Source organism: Quercus robur, chromosome 3, assembly GCF_932294415.1.
Source record: "Quercus robur chromosome 3, dhQueRobu3.1, whole genome shotgun sequence".
NCBI lineage: Eukaryota > Viridiplantae > Streptophyta > Magnoliopsida > Fagales > Fagaceae > Quercus > Quercus robur.
Genome location: NC_065536.1, coordinates 18,643,899 through 18,664,033, shown reverse-complemented (window position 1 = coordinate 18,664,033; position 20,135 = coordinate 18,643,899). Strand labels below are relative to the sequence as shown.

The window sequence follows — 20,135 nt, the reverse complement described above, 5'->3', positions numbered from 1 at the left end:
TCAATCATGTAGAAAATTTGATACATACGTAGAAGAGATCTGCTACAATATTTGGCATTGTAATAAATACACAGAAAATTATTTCAGCTGCAACAATATTGTCTTATTTTGCACAGACTACACGAACTAATCTGAGTCACATCACAATACTTAAGAGGCAGTAGGTAGTAACAAAATGTAGGAAGGGAATAAAAAAACATCAAGCAATCAAGCAAAAAGAATAGAGCAGAAAAACAAACTGGGATTTAGAGAAACCTAAACTGAAGCATCCAGCTTCTGTTAGTATTTATATACTATGAGGAGAGGAGTATGGAAGACAAAGAGGCTGCCGTTAGAAGGTGGGGAAGGGGAAGGAACACGTTTTGCGCAAGAAGTCTGCAGTTAGAATGTGGGGAAGGGGAAGTCACACAGTTTGCATGAGGAATCTGCCGTTAGAAGGTGGGAAGGGGAAGGAACACGTGAGAAACAATAGGGAAGGAAATCCAGAGGTTGTAATCATGGTTTTCTAAGGGTTTTCAGTTTAGAAGGCTTGGGTTTGGACTTTAAGTTAGAATTAAGTTTAGAAGAAGTAGGCTAATGGAATTAAATTAAAAAGAAGTGCGCTTTATGGTGGAGATAAGCTGGAAATAATTTTAGTTTTATTAGTATTTTAAAGTTGATAAAAACTATTCTAAAATTGTAGGATAAATTTAGGAAAGAGGATGGGAATGACATGGCTGCTAACGTGACTCAATGTGAGCGTAACAACATTAAATGCTATGCTTCAGCGATATAGATTTTTTTTTAGGGGGTTGCATTTAATGCTTTCTTTTCTTGTCTCTTTTGTAATCTATATAAGGTCATCTACGGAATGTATATTGTATAACAGTAAGGCATCCAATAAGAAAGAAGTGATATAGCTATCTGTTGCTCTTTCGCTATCCAAGAAATGTGTCGTAGTCCATTAAATGTCATTTCTACAAAGAGTATTATTCAACAAGTGTAAGGGTTCCTCAAAAAAAAAAAAAAAAATTGTAAGGGAAATAGCAAGAGAGAAATAGTGAGAGTGGCGTGTGTAGCAAAGTGTGTGTAATGTATTAACAATGGCATCTCGCGGAAATTTTTTCCCAATGTGGTTATTAAGAAACTTAAATTTTACAAAATCTAATAAAAAAATAATGTCATATATTGACAACAACAACAAAAAAAAAAACACTCAAATACATGAAGTCTTATAATTTCCTTCTACAATTTTTTTTTTAAATTGTTGCATGATAATCTCATTATCAATACTGCAATCTACATCTCTTTCAAAATTTTAGTTAAATAACATTTTTCTTGTATTTTTCTTTTTGTTTGTAAGAGTCTAATATATTGTTAAAATGACAAAGTTTAACTACAAACTTAATTGTAGCCTAAAACTACAACTTTCACTAAACAAATTAATATAACTACATATTTTGAAAATCTAACCGTTGAATTTTATGTTCTTTATATTCTTAAAACATATACCAAATTTCATACCAATCGGATGTTATTTATTATTTGATTCATTGATTTATTTTTTGCGTATTATTTTAGACTACAAAAACTCAAAATTTAAACATTTTATTGATGACATAAGTTATTGACATTTGATTTTCTTTAAGTTTTGCAAGCATGAAGGATATAAGGAAAAACAAAATGTAATCCAACTGTTGATTTGTCAAAACTCTCATCCAATAAAAAAATATTGAGTGGAGTTGTAGTCTTAACCAAGTTTGTTGCCAAACAACCCCAACTTTGTCCAAAGTTTAATTATATTGGGCCTAAAAAAATTTAGAGTAGTCACACATATTTTTAAGGATTGAAAAAAAAAAACATAAAGTTTTCAAAATTTATATATAATAAATTTTTTTCAATTCAAGGTGGTCCTATGACCACCCCCTAGCTGGTTGGCTCTAACGAGGAGCCGCCCTTGTGTATTAAGCATCAATAAAATTTCTATTTTATTGATAACTCCTTTGAGTATCCTACTTGAGTATGGTGAGATTTATCACAAAATATTTGACAAGATACTTATCTTTTTGAGTGACAAATTTACTTTGATAAAGTTTCTACTGCAGTAAATCTCTACAATTAGTCCTTTAAATATCAAAGTTGCACATGTTGCCACTTCTAATATGATGCCAAGTGTTTTCTTTTTCAAGAAAGCCACTAAAAAAACATATTCATTGGTCATAAGGGCCATGACTAGAGTACACTTGCTATACCATCCTTTTGTTTTTAGGGAAAACAATCAAAAATTAACTCGTTTTCTTATGTTCGATGTCAGGGACGTTTTTGTGACAAGGGCCAAAAATGTGATATTAGCCCAAATCTCCCTTTGGGTTCTTTAGAAATGTTTATTTGTGGAGAATCAAGCCCAAAATTCCAAATGTATAATGAACAAAAGGCTAATTGTGCTTTAACAAAAGAGAAATCAAAATGTCATAACTGAAATATAAGAAATTGCAGAAAAAGTACACAGGTCCGAAACTTTGACCCACAGTCAGGGAGAAGAGGAAATTGAGAGAGATTGTGAGGAAGAGGGATTCAGATTCTCTAGATTTCCTAGGGTACTCTACCAATAAATTTCCTTAAATCCTAACAATTCTTTAATGATTTAATGATCTAGATTCTGCCATGTCAACATTCCACTAACAATATTTTTAAAATAATAAAATAATATTACAAACAAAACAATTAAGAATATTGTTAGTGGAATGCTGACATGGCAGAATCTAGACCATTAAATCAATAAAGAATGGTTAGGATTTAAGAAAATCTATTTGGTAGAGTATCCTAGGAAATCTAGAGGATCTAAATCCAAGAAAGAGAGAGAAGGTTCCCATGTACCCATATCTCCACCCCTAAAGTTCAAAATTGTGAGAATGTTTCCTGACTAAGTGGGCTTTTGCTCTCAAGTTTCAACTCTATGGGGGAAAACGTAGCTGGTTTATTTTGAATCTGATTAGGGCATTTTGTATTATTAAAATGCTGACGTGGATGCTAACGTGTTATTTTTTATATTATTTTACTAGCCACGTAGGAGGTTTTCGTTAGTAGGTTAACGACAAGGACCAAAAATAATATCGATTTTCTTTTTTTAGGGATTACATTAGTAGCAAAATCAATTTAGGAACCAAAATGAAAATTGGCCCAAAATGTAGAGGCCAAAAGTATATTTTCACCAAAATTATAAATACTCAAAATCATTGTTTCTAAATACATTAAGATGCAATCATTTACTAACAAAGACAAACAAAAACAAAAATAATGTCTTTTTTTTAATATTAGGTTGGCTAGGATTTTTCTTTTTTTGTTGAAGTTAGAGTATTCACGTTGGTGATGCTAAAAATGTTAGCATTTAGCACCTCAAAAAGTTACTTTATCTATTTACCACCTCACTTTACTATACACCCAATATCAAATATTCTTTTTTTATAATGTCATTTAAAATAATATAAACAATTCATTAAAATAATAAAAGAAGCGAGAGAATTTAAGTTTTTTTTAATTGAAGGAAGAGATATAATTTTAATAAAATATTTTATTTTATTTTATTTTTAACAACTTGCTACAGTCTATTGGTATTTATACCAGTTTACTATAGTTGCAAAATTTTTATATTTAGCTTCTCCAATAAGACATGATTTTTTGGCTCTTTGGTGGTAAAATAGTTTTTTTTTTTTTTTTTTTTGCTAAAATACAATCACCATTGTGAATATTTTTATTATTTTTGTTAAATTTTTTGGTTAGATGGTTGTCATTTAGGTGAGGCTAATTAGGTTTATTGTGGAAAATGGGGGCCTAACTACAAAAATGAAAAAATTATAACTAAAAAAAAAAAATTGGACCCTGGGGTGTCCGGGCTCTCTTGGACCCCACCTGGGTCTGTCCCTAGTTTTTGTAATACCAAATTGCCTTACCATGAAAAACAATCACTACACATCGCAACCTTAACTAGTATTATTACTCACTTTTTTTTTTTTTTTTGAGGGTGCTTTTATTACTCACTTAATCGAGCTGGGAAACCTGTTCATAATAAGTAGATCAGAAATCTGGCCTTTCTTGTACAACAAGGTATTAAATATGCACGGTCTATTATATTAGAATATAAGATTCAAATTGTGGACCGTCAAAGCACCAGCCACCAGTGGTCTAGTAGAAGAAAAATGTCATGACATAGTCAATGATGAAACAATGGGTTAATGACAATAACTCATAATGACATAATCAATGATGAAACAATGATTTCAGCAAAAAAAAAAAAAAAAAAAATTATGAAACAATGAATAACTTTGACCAAAATGCTTGGTAAGTTGTCTGATTTTTTTTATGTTTAGAAGATGCCACTTTGACACAACACAACACTATTTTTGGAAGTTAGTCTAAGTGTAAATGAAGTTTTTCCCATCAAAACATAATGGATAATTAATTAATTTGTGATGACCTCCTTTATCTACAATCAACCCAAAATGATTCGGTTTATTATTTGTGTCATGATGGGATAACCCATTTGCAATTGAACCTATTTAGTCCATATAAATAAAAGTCTTTTTTTTTAATTCAATATAGATTTAAATTTTAAATATAAAATTGAGTAATTATAATAAAGTTGATGTTATATTGATGTTTTTATGAAATGGAATTTATAAAAAATTAAAAAAAAAATTATTTCTTACTGTTACAATCAATGTGCTTACAAAATATTTTAAACAAAAAATGTTAATCATGTTATCATTTGATCATATTTAGAAAAGAGTAATGAGTATCACAAGATAGTGTGTGCAGAGTATGCAATAGATGAAAAATTATTGAATATTTCAGAAGTAATATAAATATATACTCCCCCTCTTACATGAATTGTGGGTCCTACTATAAATTTAATTAGTAGGATCCTATATGAGAGGAAGGAATACGCAATTATGGTACTTCAAGATTACCTAATAATTACCCAAAATAGAGAGTGTGTAACAAGATTTTCCCTTTATTAAATGAAAAATGATATGTCAACAATATTTTCACAACATTTTTACAATAAATCTTAAATGGCAGGTTATTACTGGTTGTTATTGTTGGAACAAAAAAGTAATCTTAGTAGTAGATTCAAATTTTAACCAATAACCACTAATTATCTATAATTTGAACTAGGACTAAAATAGTCCCAAAAAAAAAAAAAAAAAACTTTACGTCCGAACATGTCGTTAGAATTCTCTAGTTGCCATCACTGATGACGTTTTGAGCTCTGTTTCAAAAAGTCCAACATTATTTTTTATCATATGCATAGCCATCTCACACTCACAGCAGCTAGTTCCCAGTGGTCTTTACCTCTACTCGATTTGTTACTATATATATTTCTGAGACTTTAATGAGAAATGGAAAGGAAAGTCATCCCAGAAACAGAGTCAGACATTGACAATCTTGCAAAGAAAAACACACAATTTGAAAAATGGCTGAAGGGAACGAATTCCAAATTCCAAGGGTGAAACTGGGCAATCAAGGACTTGAGGTAAAACCCAAAGCCATTCCTTGAATACCTTTTCAATATTTTTTTTGAAAGAAAATTCCACTTTGTATATGTTCCAGTCACATTTCTTTGAAAACCCATTGCATAATTTAATCTATTTCGAGTTTTTAAAGTTGCAATAATCCATCTACAGTAACTCAGTACTCATTAATTACTAGTTTGAGTCTCCAATCTTGCATATTTATTATCTATTATTGTTGGAATATTCATGTTTAAGAAATGCAGATGGTTGAGAAGTGAAGTCACACATGAGATACTAATGAAAAAAATGAGCAGTTAACATAACATAACTAGGCTCAAACTCATATGTTAAGCTTTTAAGATAAGTGGCATCTTTTATGTCATCTTAACTACTCATCTCATTCTCCGATAAAAAAAATTTAAGACCGTCATTTAGAATCTATTATCCTTTTGGAACTAGTAATCTTAAGGGGTTGGAAACAGAAAATTAGTCCAACATGTAACATTAATTTAGACTTTTGGACAGTGATTAAAAATAATAATAAAAGTTTGTTTCATATCATTAAAAAAAAAAAAAAAATTCCCTGTAGTTAATCAACTGCATGACATCAATCCAAAAGGAAATTAGAACTCCTAGAATCAAGACTATCGCATCAATTTAAGGTGCAATGCACTAGATAGGTTGGGGAGATACGCTAAATTCTAGGATAAATTAACCTTTTTTATTTGAACTCAAGATATATTAACTTTTTTTTCAGCCAATAAATAAAAGACTTCTTAAAAAATTTACTTCTCAACTATTTAATAAGAAAAAGGTCCAAGTGCTACTATAAGATTGTTGGATGAGTTTAACTCGAAGAAAAACCAAACCACTAAAAGACTTTTAAAAAATATATAGAAAAAGAATGTACCCACAATGCAAGTTACAGGCTAGTTTGAATAAAGGAAAGATTAGAAGAAAAGTAAGACCGATTTCAAGAGTCCCCAAGTAACCTTTTGTGTGATCAGAAGCTTTAAGGTGCAATTATATGAAAATAATCCTTTTGCACATGGTACCGTGTATGTAGAGTATATTTTGTAAGAATATCTTGGGTACAAGTTTTGCATGTTAGTTAGAGACAAGGAACAGTACATCATAAATTTGAAACAATTTGTACGAAGCTATTTAGCTAGTCACATGCTAGATTGAGAATGAGTTTGTAGAGAAGTGCTATTTTTTACCAATCTTAAGATGTGGCTGCAATTATTATGTCTATATTCATTTCGTGCTCTTCAACAAGAACTTCCTACTGCAGCAGGAATTGTGTCATTGCTAAGAAATACAATTCTTAAATCAAAGCATAAGCAGTTAATGGCAGCGGTTCTGTAGGTTATTTTTTTAATTGGTTCAACCTCAAAAAAAGAGGAATGATTTAATAATGGGCAATCTATAAGCATTGGCATAGTGAGAACTATTCTTTGGCAGCAAGTTTAAATGGGAATGCTAAAACAAGAGTTTTTGGATACTTATAATTGAAATGTGTTTTGATGTAATGATGCCCTTAACAGACTGTTGTTATAACAGCAAAGCCGCCATCTGTGTACCTCATAACGGAGTTCAACATGATGAACCAAATAGAATTGGCATAGTGAGAATCTACTTTAGAGCAAATTGTTTATACTTTTATTTGAATAGTGTCTTGAGGTTTTGATGCCCTTGAAACTCTGTTTTATGACACCAATGCACCCATCTGTATACCTGAAAACCAAGCTCAACATGATGAACTGAACAGATTGAGGTGATTGTCAAACTGTTAAGGTAAAGTTTAAATCCAAAGAGATTTGTTTAATCTTCTGAAGACAGCAGTGTGACAGTCTGACAGATGCTGTCTGTTAAACTTAAAGAGTAGTTAGAATTCTCTTGCCTAGTATATAAGAAATTTTCATATTATTGATACAAACACACCAATTGGATTGTGTGGGTAGGGGGATGTTGAGTTTTAATGTCATTTTAATATTTTAATATTGGGTAATCATCTACATTATATAATAGAGACTACAACAAGATTAAGGAATCAACAAAATCCTCCTTCATCATTTCTATTTTCAGAAATTAATGTTGTTATGTGTTAAAGTCCTCCAAATCTTGTGTGCTTCATATGTTGTCATGTGGGAGGCTTCAGAGGAATTAAAAATGATAGAAATGATGGAGACTTCAGACCTTATGTAGTCCTGTTCCTTTCTTCTACAAAGATTCACGACATAAGGTTGGACCTGCATAGATAACCTATAACCATGAAAGTTTAGTAATACATTTAACTAAAACTATAAATTCTTCAAATTGTTTTCAAACTAGCAGTTGATCTTTCCCACCGTTCATGATGCACAGGTTCTAAAGGTTTTAAGGAATAGTTTTCTCTACTAAAATAATTCGTTGTGCTTTACTTTTTACTAAGTTTTTTGTTAACTTTTTGTTGCTCAGTTCTTTGAAATTCTTGACTCATTTTTCCCAGGTCTCAAAGTTGGGGTTTGGATGTATGAGCCTGACTGGAGTCTACAATTCTCCTCTCTCTGAGGAGAATGGAATTGCTGTAATAAAGCATGCTTTCAGTAAGGGAATCACTTTCTTTGATTCGGCTGACATATATGGACCCCATATTAATGAGATTCTGCTTGGGAAGGTAATTGACACTAATTTTAATTTTACAAGCTCAAGAAGTCAAAAGTTTTTGTTCCGATCTGGTAGTAAATCTAAAAATATGGTCACCAAGGTGGAAATATCTTTCTGATACCATTTTCTATAGTTTCTGTTAGTCAGTTGATTAATAATTGTGGACCATGTTAAAACTCTGTGATTTTAACTGAATGAAGTATATATCTTTCAGGCCTTGAAGCAGTTGCCAAGAGAGAAAATTCAAATAGCCACCAAATTTGGCATCCAAACACTGGAACTTCCAAATGTACAATTGAATGGTAGCCCTGAGTATGTTCGCTCAAGCTGTGAGGCTAGCTTGAAGCGACTTGATGTGGAATACATCGATCTGTATTATCAGCATCGTGTAGACACAAAAGTACCCATAGAAGAAACTGTAAGTGATTTTCATGCCCTTTCAATCACACGCCTGCAAGGGTTGGCGTTTTTGAATTATTTCTTGTTTGTAATTTGGAATTGTCAATTTCTCTGAAAATTTATTATTTCATTGTAGTGATGGTGGGATTTTGGCTGCAAATTTTATTAGATATCTTATTTGAATGTAGATTGGTGAACTTAAGAAACTGGTAGAAGAGGGAAAAATCAAGTATATTGGTCTATCTGAACCCAGCCCAGATACAATAAGGAGGGCACATGCTGTGCATCCCATCACAGCTTTACAAATGGAGTGGTCTCTCTGGACTCGTGATATTGAAGATGAAATAATTCCACTTTGCAGGTTTGTTCTGTTCACGGATGATGTTTTTTAAAATAAATAAATAAATAAATTTTGTGTCTTCAGTGTTTCCATGTTTAAAAATCTTCCAAGAATACACCAGTGACATGTTTTATCAGTTTTTGATGTGACAATGTGAACAATTATAATTGACAGATTTCATGTATCCTAACTATCTATCCTGTTTTTTTTCCTATTCTTTCTTGGGTTTCCAATACTGTTATCTCTTTTCAATGACTGCTACAATAAGAGAAATTTAATTGGGATGTGTCCAATATGTGTACTTTGATTTCAGTGTATTTTAATTATCTTATCCAGAAGCATGAGAATGCTCTATTGAGTCTTGATGCTTTTTGCATGTAGGGAGCTTGGCATTGGAATAGTTCCATACAGTCCTCTTGGCCGTGGTTTTTTTGCTGGCAAAGGAGTTGTTGAAAATGTGGCTGCAAATAGCTTATTGGTACAAATTTCACCAATATTTTGTGTCATTTGTTTGTTAGACTTTTAAATAGCCTGAATAATTTTTTAGGCAACAATGATAATTGAATGAAAAATTCCTACAAGGGAAAACACTATTTTAGTCCTCCCATTTTACAAGAAATTCCAATTTCATCTTTAATATTTGAAAATTTGCAACCAAGTCCCTGAAGTTTTGAAAATTTTCAATTAAACTTTTCTACTGGCCTCACTAATACCATAGATGACATTTCACGTTAAATGGCTAACATGTCATGACTTGGATGAACTATATTAATATTCCACACTTTATTTCTTAAAGAGTTGGATCTTCGCCGATGTTTTTTTAGTCTGAGATTTAAAAGAATTATACATTGTAACATCTACTATTGAAACTTTTTTCTTAAAAGGATCTTCTCTAAAAAGGTTTTCATGTAAATGAACCATTTATCTTATTTTTTTAAGTTAACATACAAGGGAAGATAGGGTAGAAAATAAAGAAACTCATTTAAAGATAAGGATCTTGCTGATAATAGGATAAGGCACTTCAGATGGTTTAGTCGTTTGTAAAAGAGACTAATTATTGCATTAATGAGGAAGGGGATGAAAAGAAATAGGAGGAGATCTAAAATAATATTAATAGAAGTAATAGAAAATGGCACATTAATTATAAATGTAAAAAAAATATATGATTTTGGATAGGAAAGAATATCAAAGATTAATACATCTATAGTCAATCCCGAATTCCTGATTAGTATGTTGAGGATCCATACCTTACCCTAGAGTTTTGGGGTTAAGGCTCTAGAAAAAAAAAAATACATTAAGAACCATCTTATATATGAATTTCAAGAATTTTGGCCATTCTCCTTAATAATATTAATAACAGTAATAATAACAATAAAAATGCTTTAACGAAACTGACAGCTTGTTCTTTCTTCTATAAGGAAATGTACCCTCGGTTCCAAGGAGAAAATTTGGACAAGAACAAGGCCATTTTTAGTCGAATTGAAGGACTTGCTGGAAAGCACCAATGCACTCCTGCTCAGCTTGCACTTGCATGGGTTCTACAAAAAGGAGATGATATTGTACCCATACCTGGTAATTGGCTTTTTCTTTTTTCTTTTTTCTTTTTCTGAGTCCTGTAAATGTTTTAAATAATTAAGCTTTCCTCATCTCATCAAAAATATTTTAAGTTTTCCTCACAAAAAAGAGAGAAAGAAAAGTGGCTGAAGTTCTCTTCATTAATGCTACTAATACTATTTTCTTGTTTGCTGCAAATTGAAATCAAGTTGAGTCCAAGTGTGTAATGCTCTTCCCCTATTATGCTGCAACATGTAGAATCAAGATAAACTGCATCTTACAGAAGCAAACATGACATTAAAAGTCAAGGAAAAAAGCCAAAACTATCCCGATCCAATTTCCTGCCTCATGTTTCAAAGTTTGGCATAAAAATAAAAACAGTCCATTTCATGGCTGGAAATTACATAGACAATGCCTGTTATAAACTTATAATGTCATAACAGCCTTAGAAAAACTCAGATGTTAGTTAATGTTAACATAGTCATAAACAATGTGTTAGCTTGCATTCATAACTAAATAAGATTTTATAATGGGTTCAGGTTTGTGATCATCATGTCTTTATGGCATCATTGGCCATAGCTCTGTCTAGTTGCTAAATGTTTGAAAGAGTGGTAGTTTGGTTTCGTGGAATAATAGCATAATGAATCAATGTTCACAAATATGCTCATAAACAGTTGGGTCTGATTTCAGATAACTTTGGAACTGTTTTGCGAGATTTTATTTTCCAATGTGTCAAATCTCTTATATCGTTCGTTCATTTGTGTTGAACTTTTATAGGGACAACTAAGATCAGGAACCTGGATAACAATATTGGCTCTTTGAAGGTGAAACTTACAGAAGAAGACCTAAAAGAGATATCTGATGCTGTACCATTAGAAGAGGTAGCTGGTGGTATAAGCTTTCAAAACATGGATCATCTTCGATGGCAGTATGGCAACACTCCTCCAAAAAATTAATTATCCTTTACACATGGATGATGTCCACTTCAATTGAATAATGCTATTTGTTTTGTGAAATGAATGGCCAGATATATTTCTAATAACTAGCTATTTCATTCACACTGCAAAATCAGGCAACATTATTATGTAATCGTTTTTAGAATGGCACCAATGTGGTTGCTCTATATATGTCATGCACTAATAAATAGGTTGGCAGTTTGTTTCTCACTTTTAATTTATTTATAATTTTTGGAGTCTGTTCTTCACTTTTTTATAATAATAAATCTAGTTTCTTACTTTTTTTTATTTATATTTTAATTATCTTTTCAATGAGTGCACCAAAGTACCTCATGACTCTCCTATTGGGGATTAGGATCCAGTGCAATACCATGCAATTCACCATTTTCACTCACAAATTTTATTCACTTTTCACCATTTTAACTTTCACTTTTTACTTCTTTAAAATTTTTCTTAACTTTTTTGAATCAATGGTTGAAATTGAAAGTTACTTTTTATAACTATCAATCTCAACCATTCAAAGGAATTACATCAGGTGAAATACCTTCCCTCCTGTAGGACCTTTCAAACATGTACTACGTAACTTTTAGCAGCATTCTTAGCAGCACTCTTTTGGTTACGTAATAGGTGATTGTTTGAAAGGTCCTAAAAGTTAAAATACACGTTAATTAGGACCTTGCAAACATGTACTGCATAACCAAAAGAGTGCTGCTAGCAATTCAAAAGGAGTAGCATAACAAAAAAATTTCATGGACTTCTTAGAGGCATTTTTTATCATTGAATTGGGAAGGTAGTCGTGACCATTTTGTGTGGGAGAAGAAAAGTACATTTTGTGTGGGAGAAGAAAAGTCAAAATAAAAGGAAGATGAAAGGGTGATAGAATTGTAAAGTTAAGATATAGAGTAGTAGAGAGATAAAAAGGTATAAATAAGTGGTAAAGGTGCACAAGAGTCACCACAAGATGTTTTTCTTATGTTTTTTGAACTCACAGGTTCAAAAGGTGGAGACTAGGGTTTCAATAAAAATAATAAAAAAAAAACTTTATGAAGCATTAGGGTTAGGGTTTTTTTTCTTTACCACCTTTTTTAAATATGAGCTTAATTGGCCATTTAAATGGGCTCTTCTATTCCTATTAGATTTACACAAACCCATAAACAAATAGCCAATTAGAATATGTTGCAGGCTATATCAGAAATCTCTCAACTCAATAGATCAAGAGAGGTAACGAGGTTTATTAAATGTCGAAGATCGAAGGTGTTGAGATAGGTATTGATGATACTTTTTGTTTTGTTCTTTCTACACGGTAGCTTGAATAATCTTCATGTCTTTAACAATACCACTTGTTTTGTTGTTCTTGAAACCACTTAAAAACTACCCGACTACAAGCATAATGTGATTTGTCATAGGATATACCAATTACATAAAAATATGACTCTTAGTTGTATCCTGAGAAAAGAATTGCAATAACCTTGTAGCAATATTTGTGTACGAGCAAATATTATCTAAGAACAACGTCAATTCGTGCCTCTAAGCCATTGTTCATCAATCGTTTAATTATTCTCCTTGTTGACATAAAATACAATCAAATGATTTAGAATTGACTCGAGCTAACGGTACCTTAGCTACCAATTAAGCATGACCGAGATGAGAGTGCCACATAATAGAGGTGTTCAATGGTAGGCATATCAATGTTATACTCTTAAGAACTGTTTAGTAACAAGCTGGGCCCTATGACACTTAACAAATTCGTCAAAGAGAATCTTGATCTAATGCACCAATTTTTATCTTACAGTAGGCTTCCAAACAAAACAAAACAAAACAATTAGATCCCATGTTGGCTTCCAAACAAAACAATTAAATCCCATGTAGGCTTCCAAACAAAACAAAACAAATAATTAGATCCCATGTGTGAGACTTGACAATTGTGTGATCACAAAATAATGCCTCAAAATCAAGAAGTGTGCTATGAATCTAAGCACCTAAAAAAAAAAAAAAAGGACAACTCCTCCACAATAAAATGACAATAAACAAAATTAAATGAATTTAGTGTAGGATTCATTGTCACCAGCTTTAGTTTGGAGGGCAAGGCTTGTCTCCAGTGAAAATTTTCATTGAACACAGTAAAATTTGGACACATGTTCAAGAGTGAACACGTATTCAAAATCCAACATGTCCAGTGAAATTTCACTGGACACAAGCCGGACCCTAGTTTGGACAGTGAAATATTTTTCATGTGTTATGTGTTTGCATACATATTAGGCGAAGAGAAGTATATTTCTTGACTTTTCCTGTTGCTATTTTCTCTAACTTTTAGTGCAGTTCTATTTTCATTTGTTTTTAGGGGGTAGCATTTAATGCTTTGTTTTCTTGTCTCTTTTGTAGTCTACGTAAGGTCAGCTACGGAATGTGTAACAGTATAAGGCATCCAATAAGAAAGAAAAGCAACGGAATGTATAAAGGTATCCAATAAGAAAGAAGTGATATCTCTATCTGTTGCTCTTTCGCTATCCAAGAAATGTGCCGTAGTCCAATAAATGATGTTTCTACAAAGAGTATTATTCAACAAGTGTAAGGGTTCCTATAAAAATAGAAATAAAAATTAAAAAAATTTTAAGGGAAAGCAAGAGAGAAATAGTGCGAGTGGCGCCTGTAGCAAAGTGTGTGTAATATATTGTCTTTAGTTAAATAAATTTTTTTTGTATTTTTCTTTTTGTTTGTAAAAGTCTAATACTCTCTCCGTCCCACTTTGTTTGTCCTGTTTGAAAAGTCAAACTTTTTAAGGGAACATCATTTATTATCTTGTCTACCTTTTAAAAATGTATAAGTTTCTAAAACTACCCTTAAATAACTTTATCAAAAAATTGAATTATTAATAAAATAGGGGTATAATAGGAACATTAGTAAATTAATGACTGTTATTTTTAGAAATAGGACAATATTTTGGGACATCCCAAAATGGAATAGAGGACAAACGAAGTGGGACGGAGGGAGTATATTGTTAGGAGAACTAAAGTTTGAGGATAAAGTTTGATTACCAACTTAGTTGAAGTCTAAAACTACAACTTTCACTAAATAAATTAACATAACTATATATTTTGAAAATCTAACCGTTGAATATTATATTATTTATATTTTTAAAACATATGTCAAATTTCATTCCAATCAGATATTAATTATTATTTGATTCATAAACTTATTTTTTTGTGTATTATTTTAAACTACAAAAACTCAAAATTTAAATATTTGATTGATGACATAAGCTATTGACATTTGATTTTCTTGAAGTTTTGCAAGCATGAAAGATATAAGAAAAAAAATATAATCCAATTGTAGATTTATCAAAATTCACATCTAATAAAAAAAATATTGAGTAGAGTTGTAATCTTAACCAAGTTTGTTGCCAAACGGCCCCAACTTTGTCTAAAGTTTAATTATATTTGGCCTAAAAAAATTTAGAGTGGTCACACATATTTTTAAGGATTGAAAAAAAAAAACATAAAGTTTTCAAAATTTATATATAATAAATTTTTTTTCAATTCAAGTTGGTCCTGTGACCACCCCCTGGCTGGCTGGCTCTAACATGGAGCCGGCCCTATGTATTAAGCATCACTAAAATTTCTATTTTATTGATAACTCCTTTGAGTATCCTACTTGAGTATGGTGAGATTTATCACAAAGTATTTGAAAGATACTTAACCTTTTTGAGTGACAAATTTACCTTGATAAAGTTTCCACAGCAGCAAATCTCTACAATTAGTCATTTAAATGTCAAAGTTGCACATGTTAATGGCAGGTGTTTTTTTTTTTTTTTTTTTTTTTTTTCAAAAAAGCTACTAAGAAAGGCTTATATTTTGGTCATGAGGGCCATGACTAGGGTACACTTGCTATACCATCCTTTTGTTTTTAGGGAAAACGTTCAAAAATTAACTCCTTTTCTTTTCTTTTCTTTTTGAGGAAAACTCGTTTTCTTATGTTCGGTAATCCAGAAAATGAGTTACAAAACATTTTTTGCTATTTGACTTTCACAAAAAAAACCATTAATATTTTTTGTAATTTTAAATAATTATATAAACAAAAATTTTCATTCTTAAAGACAAACTCCAAGTAGATTTCATTTTTGAGCCATTTATGAGCCTTAAATTGGAAAACAAGCCACAAATTCTAAATTTACATGGAAAATTAAGTCAAAAAGAAAAAGGTTGGTTTGAAAAAAAAAAAAAAAAGAGTCAACGGTTGGAAAATGGTGATCAACAATTGATGGAGAAAGAAAGCAAAGAGAAAATTTTACATTGGGAGAGCTTTTTTAGTGTGAAGTTTATTTGTAATGGTTTGTTAAGTATATAATACTAAAAAAAAAACATTTTCTGTTCTTTAAAAGTGAAAAAACATTTTCCACTTTTTTAGGCTTGTTTTCCGTTGATCAAATAAAACATTTTCCGTGATACCAAACTCCAAAATATGTTTTCTACCGAAACAAACAAAACGTAAGTTCCAGTACATTTCTGCTTTGCAAGATTACATTGATTAAAAGCTGCTTTTGTCATGCCAAATAGCCTTTTCATGGAAAACATTGTTCATTAGAATTATTAGTAACTTAATTCAGAAATCTTTCCTTTCTTGTACAACAGTGGTCTAGTAGAAGAAAAGAGACATAACATTTATTTTTGCTAAACAGCCATGACATAATCAATGATGAAACGAAGGGTTAATGAAATAGCTCAATGACGTATTCAATGATAAAACAAAGGTATGAATAACGTTATCTCAAAAAAATGCATGGATGGTACTACTTTTAACGCAATTCCCAAGTTTTGCTCTCTAGAATTATTTTCTAAACGCTTTTTTTTTTTTTTTTTTTCCCTTGCTGAATAAAGGACTTTATTAAACCACACCAAATACAACAGCTTGGGATGCCTCAACTGAGATAACATTAACAAAACTTGGTGGGCCAAATCCCAGATCAAAAGAACCAAACAAAAATTGGTTAAGGGACCAATTGGCTAGCACATGGGCAGCTTGATTAGCCTCCTTATAAACCCAATTAAAAAATACGTGGTCAAAGTCACTAATTACATTCTTAACTGAGTCAACAAAATTTAAAAGTCTCCTTAAAACTGAGTTCCCACCAGCTTTGATGGCATCTATACAAACTTTACATTCACTTTCTAGAACACATCTACAAAGAAATTAAGAGCTCATAATTATTGTTTTTTAATGCATCTTTTGTATATGTCAATTATACAAGTATGGTATAATATATAGCTTTGACTTTTATATAAGCATGGTTTTAATATATAGCTTGACTTCTTCATCAATATATACTAATGTGTAATCTCATTCATATGCACGAGTACATTTAAAAACGATCACAATTCTATATATATATATATATATATATATGATTTAGAATATAATTGGATCTAGATTTTTTTATTTTTGCATCCAATAATTCATTTGCCAAAAAATTAAAAATTAAATGGGACACATAGCGCAAAATTGAACTTCAATTTAGAATCTAATTGAATTTAGACTATTTGATTTTTGCACATAATAATTCACTTGACACACAAATTTAAAAATTAGATGAAACACGTGGCGCAAAATAAGACTCAATTTAGAATTTAATTGGATTTTCTCTTAACTTTGCCTATTAATATTGTGGGAGATTTTCCCGCGCACGCTCATTGTCCGCTTTGCGGAGCCAAACTCGCACGGTTTTATCCTCGGCCTCGAGTATGGGAAGACTTTGACTGCAGTCCCACATCGGTTGGAGAAGCGCCCCACGCATGCCTTATAAACCCTTGGAGGAAGGCATGGTGTACCAACCGATATGGGGTGCTTCTCCAACCGATGTGGGACTGCACTCAAAGTCTTCCCATACTCGAGGTCGAGGACAAAACCGTGCGAGCTTGGCTCCCCAAAGCAGATAATAAACGTGCGCGGGAAAATCCCCCACAAATATATATATATATATATATATATATCTTGACTTCTATATAAGTAATGCAATTTTTTTATTATTATTTTCTACATTTTCTTTATGTGCATTTTTTTTACTTCATATTTGTATTTAATTTAGTCAAATGGCATAACTTTAAGACATTAACTCTAAAACTTACATTACCATGCATCCTTAGCGCAATAGTCACTCTACAAGTATAAGTGCTTATAGGGGGCAAGGGACATGATTTAAGTTTCCAGGAGGGAGCTTCACATACATATACACTTAGATTAGGTATTTAGGTTAGAGTAAAATTTATATCTTATATAAATTAAGAGAGGAATTTAAAAGGAAATTAAACACTTAATACAAACTTTTATCTTGAAACTTAATTTCTTTTTTTAATTTTTTCTTTAAAAAATAAGATAATTTTATAGTTGTGCAATTGGTCAAACACTCTGAAGAAATGATTATTACAATAATTACCAAGAATTATGCTCATAATTCTATAACTAGTGTTTGAATAAAATTTCATTAAAGGAGGAATAAAAAAATCTAAGCAATAATTATTACAATAATTAGTTTAGAATTTTTGATATTATTGGAAATATATTCAAGAAGGAAATAAAATATATATTTTTGTTTAAATTAAAAAAAGATCTGACCCTAGACCCAAATTTTCGGGTTGAGTTGGGTTTCCGCTAAGCAAAACCGATTTTTTATTTGAATGGGTTGTGGGTATTTGTGAACCCAACCCGATATCACTCCTAGTTAGTAGTCTGGTTTTTTTTTTAGAAGATGCCACTTTGACCCAACACAACACTATTTTTTTTTTTTTTTTTTTTAAGTTAGTGTAAATGAGTTCCAATCAAAACATAGAAAAAAATTGGACAAAGTTTAGCTACAAAATTAGTTGTAGCTTAAGACTACAACCTTACCTAATAAAATAAATATTATTACATATTTTGAAAATTTAACCGTTAAATTGTATGTTATTTACATTTTTAATACATATGTAAAATTTTGTATCAATTGGATATTATTTACTGTTAAATAAAATTATTATTAGCAACGCGATGTGTTATATCATATTGTGTATGCTAGAGTGGATGCGGAAGGAAAAGCATAGAATAGGAACACTGAGAATACGAGGGTTACGTGGTTCAGTCTTGTCAGCCTACATCCACGGAAGAATCCCTTAAGGGCTATATCTTTATTATGTATAAGAGTATAGTACAATAACCTATGTTACAATGAACCCTAACATGAGTATATATAGGCGACTAAATCTAGACTATTAGTACAAGCAGGACTGGGCTTAGGCCTATTACATTGGGCTAATATGTCTAATATATATCTCTAACATTTACTATATAATCTATAAGTTTATATTTTATGCATAATTTTAAATTACAAAAAACTTGCAATTTAAACAATTTATTGATGAGATAGCTATTTATCTTTAATTTTCTAGAAATTTTACAAGCATAGAGGATATAAGATGAAGATTTAATCTAATGGTGGTGTGGGTACCTAGCACTGAAGCTAATTTTTAGCCTTTGGCTTTTACACAGCATCCTCGGAGTCCCACATCGAAGAGAATTTCCCCCACTTTCTACCTTATAAGCTTTGAAGCGAAGGAGTAGTGGAGGAAGTTCTGATAGTACACTACTCCTTCACTTCAGAGATTATAAGGTAGAAAGTGGGGAAAGTTCTCTTTGATGTGGGACTCTAAGGATGCTGTGTAAAAGTCAAAGGCTAAAAATCAATACATCCAAGGTACCCACAGGTGGATTTGTCAAAATTCATTTCCAATAAAAAGATATTGAGTAAGGTTGTAATCTTAGGCTAAAACCAATTTTGTAGCTAAACTTTTTTGAGAATAAATTTTGTAACTAAATTTTGTCCAAAAAAACTTAAACAGTGTAAATAAGTTAGTGTAATGTTATATTGGTAATTGTTATGTAAAACTTTAAACAGTTTTAATCTTTTATTCAAATAAAGAAAAAAACTTGCATTACAATTTTTTTTTTTTTTTAGATTGTGTATTTAATTTTTAAATTGCATGGAATTTCATTGAATTGAGTATAAAAACTTTAAGGTTGTATTGTTAGTATTTTAATTGATGTGCTTGCAAAATAAATAAATAAAATGTTAATTATTTGATCATATTTATTAAGGAGTGATGATTATCTCACATTCGCTATTACACACTCCTTTTGAAATCATGTTTTAAAATACAATTTCAGTTAAAATTGTGAAATCATGTTTTCAAAACATGATTTCAAAGGAAGTATTCATGGAGTATGCAATAAAGTGTGTGTGACAAGATTTTCCCTTTATTAAATAGGTTAAAATGAGTTGCATTTGTGTCATCCTAATTTGTTTATTTTCTTCTTCTTCTTTTTTCTTTTTTTTTTGAGAAAACTAATATGCTTATCAAATGAATTGAAATGGATCTTGTTAAATATAAGCATGCACCTTGCTCGCTTTATCCATTGATGATCAAACAACTTTTCTTTGAATACTCAAGGAGATTTTGAGGACCAGCAAGGCGAGGGGAAAGAGCGATCGCAAATCTCACGAATCTATTCAAGAGTAAACGTATGTGGTGGCTCCTAGAAAAGCTTTTCTCCTACATCTAATCACAACTAGATATGTCTGGTCATTTTCTTCCTTCCCTACTCCTACTTTTTCTACATATGCGGTGGTGGGCGGAGCACTCTATATGACTGGCGGCGGGTTCACTAATGATTGGATTTGTCTACAAAGATTTTGGATTTGCTCATAATGATCAAATTATA

General features: G+C 31.1%; 1 protein-coding gene across 5 annotated transcripts in view; it reads left to right on the top strand.

The window, feature by feature from the left end:
* LOC126717382 (probable aldo-keto reductase 1) overlaps positions 1-20,135 on the top strand; it is a 102,609-nt gene that overhangs the window by 75,846 nt on the left and 6,628 nt on the right. The window contains exons 1-7 of one of the 5 annotated variants that reach the window (XM_050419062.1): positions 5,363-5,512; positions 7,984-8,151; positions 8,356-8,559; positions 8,729-8,901; positions 9,262-9,358; positions 10,299-10,452; positions 11,212-11,675. The exons of 2 other annotated variants lie outside the window; for them this stretch is intronic. In XM_050419062.1, coding sequence (XP_050275019.1) covers positions 5,453-5,512; positions 7,984-8,151; positions 8,356-8,559; positions 8,729-8,901; positions 9,262-9,358; positions 10,299-10,452; positions 11,212-11,390 — 1,035 coding nt within the window. In that variant the 5' untranslated portion in view covers positions 5,363-5,452 and the 3' untranslated portion in view covers positions 11,391-11,675. Of the gene's footprint in view, positions 1-5,362; positions 5,513-7,983; positions 8,152-8,355; positions 8,560-8,728; positions 8,902-9,261; positions 9,359-10,298; positions 10,453-11,211; positions 11,676-20,135 lie in introns of those variants that run through there. 2 more of the 5 variants (XM_050419061.1, XM_050419066.1) reach the window with 2 other exon arrangements.